General features: G+C 47.7%; 1 protein-coding gene across 3 annotated transcripts in view; it reads left to right on the top strand.

The window, feature by feature from the left end:
* Positions 1–18,326, top strand: part of LOC115130459 (neuropilin-1a-like) — a 119,297-nt gene that overhangs the window by 46,828 nt on the left and 54,143 nt on the right. For all 3 annotated transcript variants that reach the window (XM_029661631.2, XM_029661629.2, XM_029661632.2), the window contains 3 exons: positions 7,289–7,516; positions 14,829–14,984; positions 17,482–17,648. In XM_029661631.2, coding sequence (XP_029517491.1) covers positions 7,289–7,516; positions 14,829–14,984; positions 17,482–17,648 — 551 coding nt within the window. The remainder of the gene's footprint in view (positions 1–7,288; positions 7,517–14,828; positions 14,985–17,481; positions 17,649–18,326) is intronic.

Raw genomic sequence — 18,326 nt, 5'->3', positions numbered from 1 at the left:
CCCAAATGGCACCCTATTCCCTACGCAGTGCACTACTTTTGACCAGAGCCCTATGGGTCCTGGTCAAAAGTAGTGCACTGTATAGGGAGTAGGGTGCCAATTGGGGGCATACGCATGTGTTTTTAAGGCTGCAGCTTGTCTCAATCCCGTCATAAATTCTATAGTTTGAAGCTGCAAAATTTAACTTTTTGGGCGACCCGATCAAAAGTCTAACAAGCTATAGATCTATTCTATGTGCGCTATTTCTACGCTGCCCGTTCTTAAATTCGTTTTTTGCATCTTTTACTTTCAGTTTTGTAAACTGGCTTCAAACAGCTGAAAATGCAATATTTTTGGCTATGGAAAATATATTTCACAGCAGTTTAAATGGTACAATGATTCTCTACACAATGACTGCTTGTTTTGTCACATAAACTCAAATGTAAACTGAAATAAATGTGCGTGCGCGCGCAAGTGTGTGTGTGTGTGTGTGTGTGTGTGTGTGTGTGTGTGTGTGTGTGTGTGTGTGTGTGTGTGTGTGTGTGTGTGTGTGTGTGTGTGTGTGTGTGTGTGGCAGTGGGCCATGGCGTGAGAGGAGTGGGTGGTGATAGGATGCTCTCTACTGAACTTCACTCTGAGAAATGTAGTTGTTTCTCGGGGAGAAGTTCTGGCGTGTTTACAGGTCCTTTGCAACTTTGCCATTTCAATACTCTCCATCCTGTCTGGTGAAAATACCTCTAACGTGTCGGCTTTCAGTGGCGATGCGATTCACAAACCTAACAAAAACAACAGCAGTAGTAAAACTAGAATGAGACAAACAGGGTTGTGAGTTAGCGTGTGGTTAGCAATGACACATTATTTGCCTCTTGAAGCTGGTCACACCACAGTAAATAGTCAGATTGTAAGTGCATAAATACCATGCACACAGCACAAAGCATTGTGGGTAGAGAGAGCGCTAGCGACGAGGGCCTGAGTGGCTTCTGTGGACCAAAGCCCTTTGGAGACGGAGATAATAGAAGATAAAAAAAATGTTATCTATTGTCTATCTCTTCAGGGGAGAGACTGGACCTTTTCCTTATTCTGTTCTGATCTCTTTTCTCTATGCCCATTATCTTTTTAAAGACACCCACACAAAGGCACACAATGGCCGCCAGTTTGCCCTTGCCTGTCCCTTTTTTCTCTGTGGCTGAATGAAACTAGAAAAGGGGGGGAGCCGGGATGGAGGTTGGTGGTGATAACATGTAATTATGGTACACAGAGAGAACATAGGCGAGACAGACATGCTCTCTTGTTACCCACGAGGCTAGCACTTTATCTTTCCTACTCACTTTGACTAGATATTGATCATGCAGTCCTAGCCCTGCAGTCCTAGCGAGCGACTAGCGCTGTCCTCTCCTCACCTAGGCATTGGGAATAAAGTTTTACAGTGTGAAAGGATTTTAAAATTGTCTGAAAGGATTTTCTTTTGGCCCAATTCTGCACTTGTCAAACACCATGTGCGACAACAGCGTCAGACAGAGACGATCAAATGGAAAGCTGCTGTCAGACAGAGCTACAGTCTTTCTTTGCCTTGTACACCCACTATGAACTCTGCAGCAGACTGTAGTCCAGTGCACTGAAGGGCTGTGGGAGTCTTCTTTCCATGGAATGGCCACTTGTTTAGACCTCTCTACTTTACCACACACACACACACACACACACACACACACACACACACACACACACACACACACACACACACGTGTCTTATCAGACATCTTCAACTTGTCCCTGTCCCAGGCTGTACAGTGCCCAAGAAAAACAAGTTGACATGCCCAAATGACTATTGCCCCGTCGCACTCTCAACGGTTATCATGATGTGCTTCGAGAGGCTGGTCATGGCCAACATCAAGGCCAGATGCACTAGACCCACTCCAATTTGCCTACCTCTCCAACAGATTCATGGAAGATGCCATTTCCATCGGTATTCAAAAGATGAAAGGTTTGTCATCAGCTCTCTCCTCTACTCCCTATCCACCCATGACTGCGTGGCTTTGCACGAAACCAAACCCATCATGAAGTTTGCTGACGACACCGCGGTTGTCGGCCTGATAAATAACAGCAACGAGTCAGCCTATAGGGAGGAGGTAAGTTAATTGGTATAGTGGTGCCAGGACAACAACCTCTCCCTCTATGTCAGAAAAACAAAGGAGTTGATTTTTAACTTCAAGCAGGTGGTGAAGACGGCCCACTACATCACTGGGACTGTGCTCCCACCCATCCAGAAAATCTAGTCAAAATGGTGCCCGAGGAAGGCCCGCAGCAAACACCCCACACACCCTAGCCATGAGCTGTTCAAGTCTGTATGTAGTGAGTAGCCTCTCTGTCTTATTGATGGCTGTTTAACAGTCTGATAGCCTTGTTTTCCTGACACCACACTCCGAGTGCCCTCACCTTCTCTCTGTAGGCTGTCTCGTCATTGTTGGTAATCAAGCCTACTACTGTTGTGTCGTCTGCAAACTTGATGATTGAGATGGAGGCGTGCATGGCCACGCAGTCATGGGTGAATAGGGAGTTCAGGAGGGGGCTGAGCATGCACCCTTTTGGGGCCCCAGTGTTGAGGATCAGCAAAGTGGAGATGTTATTTCCTACCTTCACCACCTGGGGGCGGCCCGTCAGGAAGTCCAGGACCAATTTCACAGGGTGGGTTTGAGACCCAGGTCCTCAAGCTTATTGATGAGCTTGGAGGGTACTATGGTGTCCAATGCTGAGCTATAGTCAATGAGCAGCAGTCTTACATAGGCATTCCTCTTGTCCAAATGGGATAGTACAGTGTGATGTCGATTGCATCGTCTGTGGCCATCAGACAAGCCATCAGACTGCTGAACACTTGAACTGGACTGACCACCTGCGCTGACTCTCTGCACCTTAGAACACATGCATTCACTCAACCACACACCCATACAGACATACTCTCATCCACACACACACACACACACACACACACACACACACACACACACACACACACACATATATATATATATATATTGATGCTACACCACATCAACCCTGCTGCTCCAAGACTCTTGTTATTATTGCTAAATACTGCACAATTTAAACACTTGCCCCCAAATCACCCCTTCCCCAAAACTTGCAAATATTGGACTATAATTGGCCTTGCTATACAATATTATGCAAAAATATTTCTCAGCCATTTACTTTAAGTTCGCATTCTTATCTTTTATGATTTTTTTATTTTATTATTCCTTATCGGAACTTGAACTTGAAACATACACACACGCAGATACACACACAGACACACACACACCTGTCTGCCCCTGAACCTCCCTCTTTTCCCAAACTCAGTCATCCATGGGATTAGTCTGTGGAGGCCCACAGAGTTCTGGATGACCACATCCCTGGCCCTGATATTTTAGAAAAGTCTTTCTGGTCTACAGTTTTTCAAACAGGAAAAAAGAGGAAAACTGCAGAATGAATGGCCAGACCCGCTGTTTTGGAATCGGTAGCTTTCAGAGCAGCACTAAATATCAACTTGCCTGGTGTTCCTGCCTTTCCTTTCTCCCCCCCCTCTTTCCCCTTCAAAAAAGAAAGAAAATAAATAAGCCACTCTCATTTACAAAGTGTGTCAGACAGGCTGAAGTGGTCCTGAATTAGGGGCCCAACGAGATGCCTGCAGATGACTAAATGACAGGGGAAAAACAGTTAGCCACATTCACTCAAGCTGCATGGGCTGTTACACTGGTATAATAAGCTATATGCCTCCATCAAGCTTGCCATGGATGGCTGGTTGATGGCTCTCCCACAATTTCTGCCTCAGTTGGCCTCCGCCCATGGAAAGGATGGTTTACTGAATAACATGGACATAACATTAACAGCTGCTCATTTCCACCCACTAATGGTCATAGTTCATCAGAAATAACTAAGATACATTCAATGGGACAATTTACTCTGAATTGAATGTCTGAGACTCACTGTTTTATGTTCTCTGTCTCTTGAGTTGAAGTATAGTACATCTTTGTTATGCATTTTGGGGTGTTTTCCTTGCCACGGTTCACATATTTTTAAAATCATACTCATCTGGTGATGATGCAGTGTAAAGTGATGAATGTGTGAAATCTGCTCAGTTCCCTAATCAGCTGAAAGCCTCTTCTCCAGGGAGCCATGGGTAAATGTTTTGACTTGCTGGTATAAAACATAAAACTGGTGTGAGTGTGTGCATGCTTGTGTGTATGTGTGTGTACGCAGCCCCCCTTGCCTCAACTTTGAGGATGTAATTTTCTCTAAGCACTTCTCATATGTCACACAGATGCGTAATGACATGGCTGGGGGGGGCATGTTTATTCAGTCCCGTGCTGGTGATTGAGGCCTTTCACTGATGTTTACAATCACTCTGGCCAGATGTTACAGCAGCAGCAACAGATTCACACACACACACACACACACACACACACACACACAGAAGCATAAAGAAGTGTGAAGTCAAGGACAGACAAAGAGTAAGACAGTCAGAGAGAGGAAGAGAGGAAGACGGCGTGTAGTGTGTATCAGCAGCCCATTGAATGAATTACAACAGATTCAAGGTGGTCTCCGTCTCAGGGCCATAAAGCTCTGTCTCAAAGCGGCAGCTGGCTCGCAGAGCTTCTCCATCACAAACCATCACAAAGCACAAAAGAACAGGCAAACAAACAAACCATAAAACAAGACACTCAAAAGTATCACCTTCTTTCTTTCTCTTCCTCTCTCTTTATTTTTCTCTACTCTTTCTTCCTCTCCCAACTGGGCACAGAGTTCAATTCAACGTCTATTCAAATCAAATCAAATTTTATGAGTCACATGCGCCGAATACAACATGTGTAGACCTTACAGTGAAATGCTTTCTTACGAGCCCCTAACCGACAGTGCAATTGAAAAAAAATATGGATAAGAATAAGAGATAAAAATAACAAGTAATTAAAGAGCAGCAGTAAAAAATAACAATATATACAGGGGGAAAGCCGGCACAGAGTCAATGTGCAGGGGCACCAGTTAGTTGAGGTAGTATGTACATGTAGGTAGAGTTAATTAAAGCGACTATGCATAGATGACAACAGAGAGTGGCAGTGGTGTGGAGTGAGGGGGGGCAATGCAAATAGTCTGGGTAGCCATTTGACTAGATGTTCAGGAGTCTTATGGCTTGGGGATAGAAGCTGTTTAGAAGCCTCTTGGACCTAGACTTGCCGTGTGGTAGCAAGGAGAACAGGCTATGGCTAGGGTGGCTGGAGTCTTTGACAATTTTTAGGGCCTTCCTCTGACACCGCCCTGTCTACAGGTCCTGGATGGCAGGAAGTTTGGCCCCAGTGATGTACTGGGGAGTTCGCACTACACTCTGTAGTGCCTTGCGGTCAGAGGCCTAGCAGTTGCCATACCAAGCAGTGAGGCAACCAATGCTCTCAATGGTGCTGCTGTAGAACCTTTTGAGGATCTGAGGACCCATGACAAATCTTTTCAGTCTCCCGAGGGGGGTTTGTCGTGCCCTCTTCACGACTGTCCTGGTGTGCTTGGAACATGTTAATTTGTTGGTGATGTGGACACCAAGGAACCTGTAGCTCTCAACCTGCTCCACTGCAGCCCCGTCGATGAGAATCGGGGTGTGCTCAGTCCTCTTTTTGCTGTAGTCCACAATTATCTCCTTTGTCTTGATCACGTTGAGGGAGAGGTTGTTTTCCTGGCACCACATAGCCAGGTCTCTGACCTCCTCCCTGTAGGCTGTCTCGTTGTTTTCGGTGATCAGGCCTACCACTGTTTTGTCATCAGCAAACTTAATGATGGTGTTGGAGTCGTACCTGGCTGTACAGTCATGAGTGAACTGGGAGTACAGGGGGGGGGCTGAGCACACACCCCTGAGGGGCCCCTGTGTTGAGGATCAGTGTGGCGGATGTGTTGTTACCTACCCTTACCACCTGGTGGGCGGCCCATCAGGAAGTCCAGGATCCAGTTGCAGAGGGAGATGTTTAGTCCCATGGTCCTTAGCTTAGTGATGAGTTTTTAGGGAATATGGTGTTGAACGCTGAGCTGTAGTCAATGAATAGCATTCTCACATTGGCTTTCCTTTTGTCCAGGTGGGAAAGGGCAGTGTGGAGTGTAATAGAGACTGAATCATCTGTGGATCTGTTGGGGCGGTATGCAAACTGGAGTGGATCTAGGGTATCTGGGATGATGGTGTTGTGAGCCATGGCCAGCCTTTCAAAGCACTTCATGGCTACAGACGTGAGTGCTACGAGTCGGTAGTCATTTAGGAAGGTTCCCTTAGTGTTCTTGGGCACAGGCACTATGGTGGTCTGCTTAAAACATGTTGGTATTACAGACTCAGACAGGGAGAGGTTGAAAATGTCAGTGAAGACACTTGCTAGTTGGTCAGCGTATGCTCGCAGTACACGTCCTGGTAATCCATCTGGCCCTGTGGCCTTGTTGACCTGTCTAAAGTTCTTACTCACATAGGCTGCAAAGAGTGTGATCACACAGTCTTCCGGTACAGCTGGTGCATGCCTGTTTCAGTGTTATTTGCCTCGAAGTGAGCATATAGTTCGTTTAGCTTGTCCGGTAGGCTCGTGTCACTGGGCAGCTCTCGGCTGTGCTTCCCTTTGTAGTCTGTAAGGGTTTGCACGCCCTGCCACATCCGACAAGCATCGGAGCCGGTGTAGTATGACTCGATCTTAGTCCTGTATTAACGCTTTGCCTGTTTGATGGTTCGTCGGAGGGCATAGCGGGATTTCTTATAAGCTTCCGGGGTAGAGGCCCGCTCCTTGAAAGCGGTAGCTCTAGCCTTTGGTTGGGGTATGTACGTACGGTCACTGTGGGGATCGACGTCATCGGTGCACTTATTGATGAAGCCAATGACAGATGTGGTGTACTCTTCAATGCCATTGGAGGAATCCCGGAACATATTCCAGTCCTGTAGCTTAGCATCTGCTTCATCTGACCACTTTTTTATTGATCTTGTCACTGGTGCTTCCTGCTTTAAAAGCATGAATCAGGAGGATGGAATTATGGTCAGATTTGCCAGGTGGAGGGCGAGGAAGAGCTTTGTATGCATCTCTGTGTGTGGAGTAGAGGTGGTCCAAAGTCGTTGTATAATTAAAACATGCTGATAGAAATGTGGTAAATGTATTTTCATTGAAATGACGTGGAAACAACATTGGTTCAATCAGTGTGTTCCCTGTGGGTCTCCTCCTGTCTGACTTACAGAAGAGATGTCAGTCTCAATGCGACTTCCCTGGTTTAATAAAGAAATACATTCGAAATCTTTCTTTTCCTCTCCTTCTCTCAGGTCCGGAATGTTCCAGGAACTTCACATCTAACAATGGGGTAATAAAGTCACCTGGTTTTCCAGAGAAGTATCCTAACAACCTGGACTGCACCTTCATGATCTTTGCCCCCAAGATGTCCGAGATCATCCTGGAGTTTGAGAGCTTCGAGCTTGAGCCTGACACCACCCCTCCCACCGGGGTCTTCTGTCGATACGATAGGCTGGAGATCTGGGACGGCTTCCCTGGAGGTGAGTCACAGTCATACATCTAGTCAGATATCACTAGTATCTTTGTTAGCATTCTCGGTATTATACAGTAGGGTAATATTAACACATTTAATATATATTAATAGGGCAATGAATGTGGACAGGACACCTAGCCTAGTTGTCCTAACTCAATGCCAAACATTAGAAACAAAACATGACAATTTGAAAAATAAGCCATGTGTAACGGCAGATATCCTCTTCGTCTGAAGAGGAGTAAGGATCGGACCAAGATGCAGCGTGGTAAGTGTTCATGACGATTTATTAAAAACGAACTGAACACTGAAATACAAAACAATAAACGATGTGATGAAAACCGAAACAGTACCGTGTGGCGACAAACACTCACACGGAAACAAACACCCACAAACCAACAGTGAAACCCAGGCTACCTAAGTATGATTCTCAATCAGAGACAACAAACGACACCTGCCTCTGATTGAGAACCATAGTAGGCTGAACACAAAAACCAACATAGAAAGACAAACATAGACTTCCCACCCCAACTCACGCCCTTGACCATACTAAAACAAAGAATAAAATAACAGAACTATGGTCAGAACGTGACATCATCGGCGTTTTTTGAGAGAGAATAAAGACGACTTTCGAGTAGTATGACATGTATAAAAGCAACAGATACCATTAATATGAAGGGGCTAGAACATCTTATATGGTGAGCTACCGAGTGCCTAGGACAGGCAAGCACCTTAATTCTTCCTGCTGCCATGGATATGGCTGGGACAATGCTGGGGGGGAAAGGCCAAAAAACTAGACGGACAATTCCTTCATCAAACAACACTTTTTCACGATGTATCAGTGACATGGCAGGAGATGTTTTGAAACAATTACTGCAATTACAAGCCAGTGAATTATATGCTTTACAGCAGATGTGGCGGGCCTGGCATAGCTCCTGGTATATGTCAGTTATGTTTATGGGGGGTCAATTAAGCAAGACAGCCTCTTCTACAGACCACTGGAAACCAGAACAACATGAGAGGATATGTTTTAAGTACTGGACATCAACTGATATCAAATGGACTTCGGTGGTCAAAATGTGTTGGTATTGTATTGATGGCGCAAAAGCCATGAGAGGGAGACAGTGGAGTGGTGAGCAGTTGCTCCCGATGCCACTTGAGTACACTGCGGCATCCCCCGAGAGGCTCTTGCTGCCAAGGGAATGCCTGACAGCTTGAAAGACGTTTTGGACACTACAGTGAAAGTGGTTAACTTTGTTAAAGCAAGGCCCCTGAACTCTCGTGTATTTTCTTCATCATGCAATGATATGGGCAGCAACCATGTAACACTTTAACAACATACAGAAGTGCGCTGGTTATCAAGGGGAAAAGTATTGACACGTTTCTTTGAATTGAGAGACGAGCTTAAGGTTTCTTTACTGACCATAATTTTCACATGTCTGACCGCTTGCATGATGACGAGTTTCTCACATGACTGGCCTATCTGGGTGATGTTTTTTCTTGCCTGAATTATCTGAATCTTGGATTACAGGGACTCTCCACAACTATATTCAATGTGCAGGACAAAACTGAGGATATGATTAAGAAGTTGAAAGCTCTTTTCTGTCTGCATTAACAAGGACAACACACAGGTCTTTCCATCATTGTATGATTTTTTGGTGTGCAAATGAACTCAAGCTTACGGACAATGTAAAATGTGATATAGCGAAACACCTGAGTGAACTGTGTGCGCAATTATGCAGGTACTTTCCCGAAATGAATGACACAAACAACTGGATTCTGTCATGTTCTGACCATAGTTCCTTTGTGTTTTCCTTGTTTTAGTGTTGGTCAGGACGTGAGCTGGGTGGGCATTCTATGTTGTGTGTCTAGTTTGTCTATTTCTATGTTTGGCCTGATATGGTTCTCAATCAGAGTCATTGTCTCTGATTGGGAACCATATTTAGGTAGCCTGTTTTGTGTTGGGTTTTGTTGGGTGGTTGTTTCCTGTCTTTGTGTTTTCTGCACCAGATAGGGCTGTTTTGGTTGTCACATTTATTGTTTTGTATTCCTGTTCATGTTTGAGTTACCTTATTAAATTACCATGAACTATAACCACGCTGCGTTTTGGTCCGCCTCTCCTTCCCAGGAAGAAAGCCGTTACAGAACCACCCACCACAACAGGACCAAGCGGCGTGGTGAAAAGCAGCAACAGCAGGAGAGGCAGCAGCAGCAGCAACAGCAAGAGAGGCAGAACTATTTGGAGAAATGGACTTGGGAGGAGATCCTAGACGGGAAAGGACCCTGGGCACAGCCAGGAGATTATCGCCGCCCCAAAGAAGAGCTGGAGGCAGCGAAGGCGGAGAGGCGCTGGTATGAGGAGGTAGCACAGCGGCGTGGATGGAAGCCCGAGAGTCAGCCCCAAAAATGTCTTGGGGGGGCACACAGGAGTATGGCGAAGCCAGGTATGAGACCTGCGCCAACTTCCTGTGCTTACCGGGGAGGCGAGAGAGACCGGGCAGGCACTGTGTTATGCTGTGGAGAGCACGGTGTCCCCAGTGCGGGTACATAGCGCGGTGAGGTACATACCAGCTCCTCGTGTCGGCCGGGCTAGAGTGGGCATCGAGCCAGGTGCCATGAAGCCGGCTCTACGCAACTGGTCTCCAGTGCATCTCCTTGGGCCGGCGTAAAAGGCAGCCTTACGCATGGTGTCCCCGGTTCGCCTGCACTGCCCAGTGCGGGCTATTCCACCTCGCCGTAGTGGCAGGGCGACCGGGAGCATTCAACCAGGTAAGGTTGGGCAGGCTCGGTGCTCAAGAGCTCCAGTGCGCCTGCACGGTCCGGTCTAACCAGTACCACCTCCACGCATCAGCCCTCCGGTGGCAGCTCCCCGCAGTCGCCCTGAGGTGCGTGTCCTCGGCCCAGTACCACCAGTGCCGGCACCACGCACCAGGCCTACAGTGCGCCTCGCCTGTTCAGTGCTGCCAGAGCCTTCCTCCTCTCCAGCGCAGCCGGAGTCTCCCGCCTGTTCAGCTCTGCCAGAGCTTCCGCCCCCCAGTCCAGCGCTGCCAGAGCCTTCCTCCTCTCCAGCGTTGTCTGAGCTGCCCGTCTGTCCAGAGCTGCTAGGGTCTGCCGTCTGTCCAGAGCCGCTAGAGTCTCCCGTCTGTCCAGAGCCGCTAGAGTCTCCCGTCTGTCCAGAGCCGCTAGAGTCTCCCGTCTGTCCAGAGCCGCTAGAGTCTCCCGTCTGTCCAGAGCCGCTAGAGTCTCCCGTCTGTCCAGAGCCGCTAGAGTCTCCAGTCTGTCCAGAGCCGCTAGAGTCTCCCGCCAGGATCTTCCAGAGCCGCCAGTCAGTCAGGATCTTCCAGAGCCACCAGTCAGCCAGGATCCTCCAGAGCCGCCAGTCAGCCAGGATCCGCCAGTCAGCCAGGATCCGCCAGAGCCGCCAGTCAGCCAGTATCCGCCAGAGCCGCCAGTCAGCCAGGATCCGCCAGAGCCGCCAGTCAGCCAGGATCCGCCAGAGCCGCCAGTCAGCCAGGATCCGCCAGTCAGCCAGGATCCGCCAGAGCCGCCAGTCAGCCAGTATCCGCCAGAGCCGCCAGTCAGCCAGGATCCGCCAGAGCCACCAGTCAGCCAGGATCCGCCAGAGCCGCCAGTCAGCCAGGATCCGCCAGAGCCACCAGTCAGCCAGGATCCGCCAGAGCCGCCAGTCAACCAGGATCCACCAGAGCCGCCAGTCAGCCAGGATCCGCCAGAGCCGCCATTCAGCCAGGATCCGCCAGAGCCGCCATTCAGCCAGAAGCTGCCAGAACCGTCAACCAGCCTGAGCTACCTCTCAGTCCTGAGCTACCTCTCAGTCCTGAGCTACCCCTCAGTCCTGAGCTACCCCTCAGTCCTGAGCCACCTCAGTCCCGAGCTGACCCTCTGTCCGGAGCTGCCCCTCAGTCCAGTGGGGCCCTCTGTTAGGGTTCCTAGGCCAAGGTCGGTGGCGAGGGTCGCCACTCAAAGGACACTAAGGAGGTGGACTAAGACAATGATGGAGTGGGGTCCACGTCCAGCGCCAGAGCCGCCACCGCGGACAGATGCCCACCCAGACCCTCCCCTATAGGTTTAGGTTGTGCGGTCGGAGTCCATAGTTCTTTTGTGTTTTCCTTGTTTTAGTGTTGGTCAGGACGTGAGCTGGGTGGGCATTCTATGTTGTGTGTCTAGTTTGTCTATTTCTATGTTTGGCCTGATATGGTTCTCAATCAGAGTCATTGTCTCTGATTGGGAACCATATTTAGGTAGCCTGTTTTGTGTTGGGTTTTGTTGGGTGGTTGTTTCCTGTCTTTGTGTTTTCTGCACCAGATAGGACTGTTTTGGTTGTCACGTTTATTGTTTTGTATTCCTGTTCATGTTTGAGTTACCTTATTAAATTACCATGAACTATAACCACGCTGCATTTTGGTCCGCCTCTCCTTCCCAAGAAGAAAGCCGTAACAGATTCGTTATCCCTTTCATGTCCTGCCTCCAGTCTACCGATATCTGAACAAGAGAGCCTCATCAATATTGCAACAAGCAGTTCTGTGAAAATGGAATTTAATCAGAAGCCACTGCCAGATTTCTAGATTGGGCTGCGCTCAGAGTATCCTGCCTTGGCAAATCGCGCTGTTAAGACACTGATGACCTTTGCAACCACGTACCTATGTGAGAGTGGATTCTCAGTCCTCACTAGCATGAAAACAAAATACAGGCACAGACTGTGTGTGGAAAATGATTTAAGATTGAGACTCCCTCCAATACAACCCAACATTGCAGAGTTATGTGCGTCCTTTCAAGCATTAACCTTTGGTGAGTTATTCACAATTTTTGATGAACAAATAAGGTTTTATATGTAAGATGGCTAAATAAAGAGCAAAATGATTGATTATGATTATATTGTTATTTGTGCCCTGGTCCTATAAGAACTCTTTGTCACTTCCCATGAGGCGCGGTCGTGACGACAACTCACTCATTCTTATGTTTAATAAATGTATCATATAGTGTGTGTGTGGCAGGCTTACAATGATGGCCACAAAAAAAAAAAAATTGAGAGTACGCTGATCCTGTTGCTTAGAGGTTGCTGGAGGTTGAATGTTTTGAAGAGGTATGGGACTATAAAAAGTTTGGGAAACACTGTTCTAGAGGTTAATAAACTGGCTTGTAACAGTGCCAGACTTGGCTCAGGTATTTCATATAAAAGTGTTGCAAGGTGGGAGGTTTATCATTTCTCTAAAACGAACAGTGTTGATTAAACAAGCTGTGAAGACCTTGAGGGCTCAGTCTTTCACATTATTATCACCTTTATTTTCATCACTTGCGAAATGCATTCAGAAAACTGACATCTGTGATCAACAATGGAGACTTTTACCATGAGACTAACTCTCTTAGGAACACAAGTTTATTCTGTGTATGAAATTCTGAAACTTTTACTTTACAACACTCTCAGACTAAGGGTTCATATTACTGTCTAAGAGCATATAATGTTTCCATTGAAAACAAAGAAAAGAAATAGCCACCAACAGCAATGTCTCCTCTATTATCTTTGGGGGGGTCTAGAAAATAGCAAAATAACACTCTTCTCACATCCAGAGTAATTGAGAGTGTGAGAGAGCGGGCCTGAAACATGGGGGGGCCATGGGGGAGACAGGGAAGACATAGAGGGGAGGCTGGGGTGTGTCTTGCCCTGTCTGATGAGTGCTGGGCACAGTACCTGTGGTTCCTTTTGGATCAATAGTGCATTGGCACGGAAGGCTGGAGGTACGCTCACCACAGGGGGCAATGAGAGGGTGAGGTGAGGATGAGGACTCCCATGTAGCGCCTGGGGAGTCGCGCCTTCTTCCCTCCCTCTCTCATTCACCCTTCTTCGCTCCCTACTCCCTTTCTCCCCCGTCTCAGGCAGACTGAGATGGGCAGAGAGTGTGGCTGTGGCAACCTCCCCCTCTTCTCTCCTCCCCTTCCTCTCTCTTCCCCCTCCCTCCATCTACCCTCTCGCCTCCCCCAGGACCATAGAGACCATAGAGTTCAGAGCAGAGCCGTTGAGTCATGCAGAAACTCTAGGAGATGGCTAACCCGAACCCTCCTGTGTTACGATGCTGAATCTGAGCCATCAGCCCCACACCCTAGCTAACCCCTCTCTCCCTTTCATCTGTGTTTCTGGTTGTAAGGCCAGGCTGTAAGTGGCATGTCAAAGTGAGGGGATGTGAAAGGTTTAGAGGGCAGCAGGCTGTCACTTGCCACTGATCACAGGCTTACTAATCATAGATAAGCACCAGGCCTCCAAACCTGCTTAACATCTAGACAGAGGAACACACACACAGTCAGGCAGGCAGGCAGACACACACACACACACACACACACACACACACACACACACACACACACACACACACACACACACACACACAGCTCCTTGGTTCACTTTTATTGCCCTCTTTTCTTTTGACATTCCCTTGTATTTCCCCTTATCTCTGTTTGTTTGGTCTTAGTGGCCAGATCATACCCAGCTCCGCTCTAAACCATCACATAAAAGAAGGCCCAGGAATTTATGACGGGTGTAAAACAGACAGAAGCCTCAACTTTGCCTTGTCTTAAACAGGAGTCCCTTCTTCTTCTTCTTCTTCATCTCTCTCTCTACGTGTTTTGTTGGCATGTGGGGGAGTTTTACCTTCATGAGGGTTGCCCATGAGGGGGTTACTCTGTATGAACAACAGAAAGGAATGCGCTGCCTACTTTCATTTTATTATTAAATCAGTTAAGAACAAATTCTTAATTACAATGACGGCCTACCCCCCTCCCCCCAGCAAAACCCTCCCCTAACACAATTGTGCGCCGCCCAATGGGACTCCCGGTCATGGACAGTTGTGACAGCCTGGGAACGAACCTGGGTCTGCAGTGACAGCCCTAGCAATGCAATGCCGTAGACCGTTACGCCACTTGGGAGGCCAAAAACACTCCAGCTCATATGCTCCCAGTGTGCAGCGTTTTCCTTTCTGTTTTCCATGAGTTTGCCTACAACTCCAGAACCTGCGGAAAGTACCTGGATGTGCTTATGTTCTTCAGCTGTTGTACTGCGTATGAACGCCCATGTGACAGATCTACAGCAAGCAAATACTGACATAACTCTTAACTCTACTCACACTCCCATCTTTAGTTATTACCTTGGTAACTGACGATCTTTCTCTCTTGCCTCCACCCCCCTCTCTCCAACCCCTCAATCTCTCGCTCTTTCGATCGCTCACTCTCCTTCCCACCGCCCTCTCTCTTCCTCTCCTCTCTCTATCTACCTCTTCATCTTTTTCTCTCCCTCACCCCTCCTCCCTCTGCAGTTGGTCCGTACATTGGGCGGTACTGTGGTCAGAACACCCCGGGTCGTATCATCTCCTACACGGGCATCTTGGCACTGACAATCAACACCGATAGTGCCATCGCCAAGGAAGGCTTCTCTGCCAACTTCACGGTGTTGGAGCGGACTGTGCCAGAGGGTGAGTGTTGTTTATCATTGATTGGCAAACTGGACCAGAGAAACAATCTAGAGGGAATTCATGATTCTGAGCCGAACCTGCAGTGTTGAATCTTAATTTGACGTGAATTGTCACAGCTAAATAATCCTGCAGCAAAAGGATTTAAACATTTAGTCCGTAGTGTTGCTTGATCAGTGTTTGGACTATTAGCTCGCCAAAATTAGGCTACGTGAAAAATGCAATACTGTTAATATAACCATTTGTTAGTGCAGGTTTTCAGTGAATTTATGTAAATCATGAAGCTCATGTGTGTGGGAAACTTCTCATCAACAAAAGAGTGATCAAATGAATTAAGATCCTACATCTGAGCCAAACCCAAGCTGGATTTAGCTGGCCTGGTTATGCATCCACCACATTTGCTGGGACTATACTGAAAGAGACAATGTGAAAATAAAATATTCAAACAAGTAGAGTTTGGTTCGGGTCAATACAATAGGGTGAAATGCCTTCACACACACAAGGGGTGGTCCCTGTCCCACTGCTATACACATTTACGTTAATGTGGCACTAAAGGGAGTTATTAAATCAACAGCTCCTGGTCTTTTCATTAAGTGGACGTGTTACAAGGCACGCGCAATCTCCCCCAGTTTATGAGGCCTGACATTAACACAGCAGTGGTAGAGACACTGTGGGGCGGACAGACAGCCTCTCCAGACAGACAGTGTCCCAGCTACTAACACAGCATCATCATCGTTCTAGGGCCTGGCCCCCATGACCACAATTTTAGAAATGCTCCGACTAAACATTTAATTTGCGAAACACAACCACCTTGAAGCCAGTAAATCTTTCCACAGGCTCACCCAGTCAACTCCCCCCCCTCCCCCCCAACGCTACACCAGCGATAGCTGGTGTTAAATAAAACACTGATCATTCCAGATGGTTCTAGGTCCCCCATGGGGAGTAGGGATATGCATGTATGCACAGGCCCCTAGATAGACTCACACAGAGCCTGAGCACAGGTGTTGCTTTGATGGGAATAAAGCAGGCTTGTCTTCTCTCTTCTCTCCCTGTATAATGATACAGGGCGAGACCCAGATGCAGACATGGGAGGCAGATGGTTTGAGTCTCTGATATTTATTATAAACAACGGGCATGCATCATAAACCAGGTCAGAGTCCAGGAGGTACAGAGTGGCAGGCAGGCTCGAGGTCAGGGGAGGCTGAATGGTCAGGCAGGCGGTCTCAGTGTCAGGGCAGGCAAAAACCAGGAAGACTAGAAAAACAGAGATTGGGAAAAAGCAGGAGCACGAAAAAACACTCTGGTTGACCTGACAAAACAAGACGAACTTGCAACAGACAAACAGAGAACACAGGTATAAATACACGGGGGATAATTGGAAAGATGGTCGACACCTGGAGGGGGGTGGAGACAAGCACAAAGACAGGTGAAACAGATCAGGGTGTGACACCCTGACAGCCCTGCTAGGGTTCTCTCTCTCTCTCTCTCTCTCTCTCTCTCTCTCTCTCTCTCTCTCTCTCTCTCTCTCTCTCTCAGTGTGTACAGTATCTCTCTCTCTCTCTCTCTATCTCAGTGTGTACAGTATAGGATGTGCAGCAGTCAGGGACTGTCTATGAGCTAACACAGATGGTCTCTCCATCTGCTTGAAGCCTTTCAGACCTGAGTCTCTGGGACGCTGCACAGCGCTGGTATACGCAATGTGCCTGCCTGAATGTGTGTGTGACAGTGTGGGTGACTAGAGACAGCAGGGTCAACCTGGTGCCAGGGTCTGACCCCTGGGGTCATAGGGTCAGCGCCCAGACACCCCTGGTTGCTGATCCACACACATAGGGCTCTGGGGAATGACGTAGTATACCGGTAGTCATATACTTACACACATTCACTCAGACACCCACACACACACTCACTCACTCAGGCTGACCCTGGCCGACTGCACCATGTCGACACAAACAAGGAGATACCCTCTATCCCGGGTGATACAGAGCATTCTGGGAGAATTTTACGACCCAGAACTCTGACACACACTGACACTACATCTGCCTTAAAATCCCACAGGACAAAAATATTAGGATATTTGCACCATGTACGAAACACAAACTGCCTACAGGGAGCTTTGAAGGAGGAATGAACCAGCTCCAATGAAAAACTACTGGCTCCACTTTAATGCACAATAGTGAACTTAGCCCTACACTGAATGTTTTATGAATAAAGCTTTATGTCTTGATGTAGCACCACCGTTCCACTGTGCTTGCCGTCCATTAAAGCCTATGTGTGTGGTGGGCGAGGGAGAGGGAGAGGAAGCGGGGATCTTCTGAGGCGGTGCTGATGTGGCTCTTTATTCCGGCCACCAGAGTGCCAGCCCAGACCCTGCCAGTGAGTGTCCCTATCCTCAGGGACCAGCTCTGTTTTGGGAGTTGATGTGTACTCTGGCCTGGATGGTGCTTTCAGCTAAAAATGTAGACTAAAGTGTCTCAACAATCTCGCTCTCTCTCTTTCTCAGATTTTGACTGTACAGACGCATTAGGTATGGAATCGGGGGAGATAGCATCAGAGCAGATCGTAGCTTCTTCTCAGTACAACCCCGGCTGGTCCCCGGAGCGAGCCAGACTCAACTACTACGAGAACGCATGGACACCAGGAGAGGACAACAACAAGGAGTGGATACAGGTATGGTCTGCGCCGTAACCTCAAACCATATATAATATATGCCATTTCGTAGATGCTTTTATCCCAAGATACATACTGTACATCAATGAGTGCATACATATTGGTATCGATGGCCCCAGCAGGATTCAAACCCACAATCTTAAAGTTGCTAGCGCCATGCTCTACCAATTGAGCCACATGGCATAGATCCCTAACATGTCACAGACTGTCACAGAGATGGCTAATGAGAAGAATGTGTGTGTTTATGGCAGAAAAAAGGCCATATACCTTATGAGTAATACTGTGAGCAATACTTCTCCAAAGTCAATTTACCCAAAGCTGTTTGGACACAAAACAACAACCGGCTTTTTGACTGTGTTATTGAAGCTGAATCACCAAAATGGCACCTTACTCCCTACTTTTGAACATTTCCTACGTAAAGCTCTTGTCAAAAGTTGTGCATTACATGGGGAATAGGTTAATAAGTAGTGGCATGGGCCCTGGTCAAAGTTAGTGTAGGCAATAGGGTCTAAAGTAGTGCACTACATAGGGAATAGGTGCCATTTCAGACTCAGACACAGTCTGATTCAGAGTGGTGACTACAGTAGAGGTGACTCCTTCCTACTTTCTAGTTCCTGGTCCAATGCCAGGAGTCTGTCTGCTGACTGTGTCCTCTGTGGACACCCCTGTGGCATGCTG

This window comes from Oncorhynchus nerka, linkage group LG6 (assembly GCF_034236695.1).
Source record: "Oncorhynchus nerka isolate Pitt River linkage group LG6, Oner_Uvic_2.0, whole genome shotgun sequence".
In the NCBI taxonomy this organism is placed as follows: Eukaryota; Metazoa; Chordata; class Actinopteri; order Salmoniformes; family Salmonidae; genus Oncorhynchus; species Oncorhynchus nerka.
The sequence above is the reverse complement of the archived record's forward strand: the minus strand, read 5'-3'. Positions and strand labels throughout refer to the sequence as shown.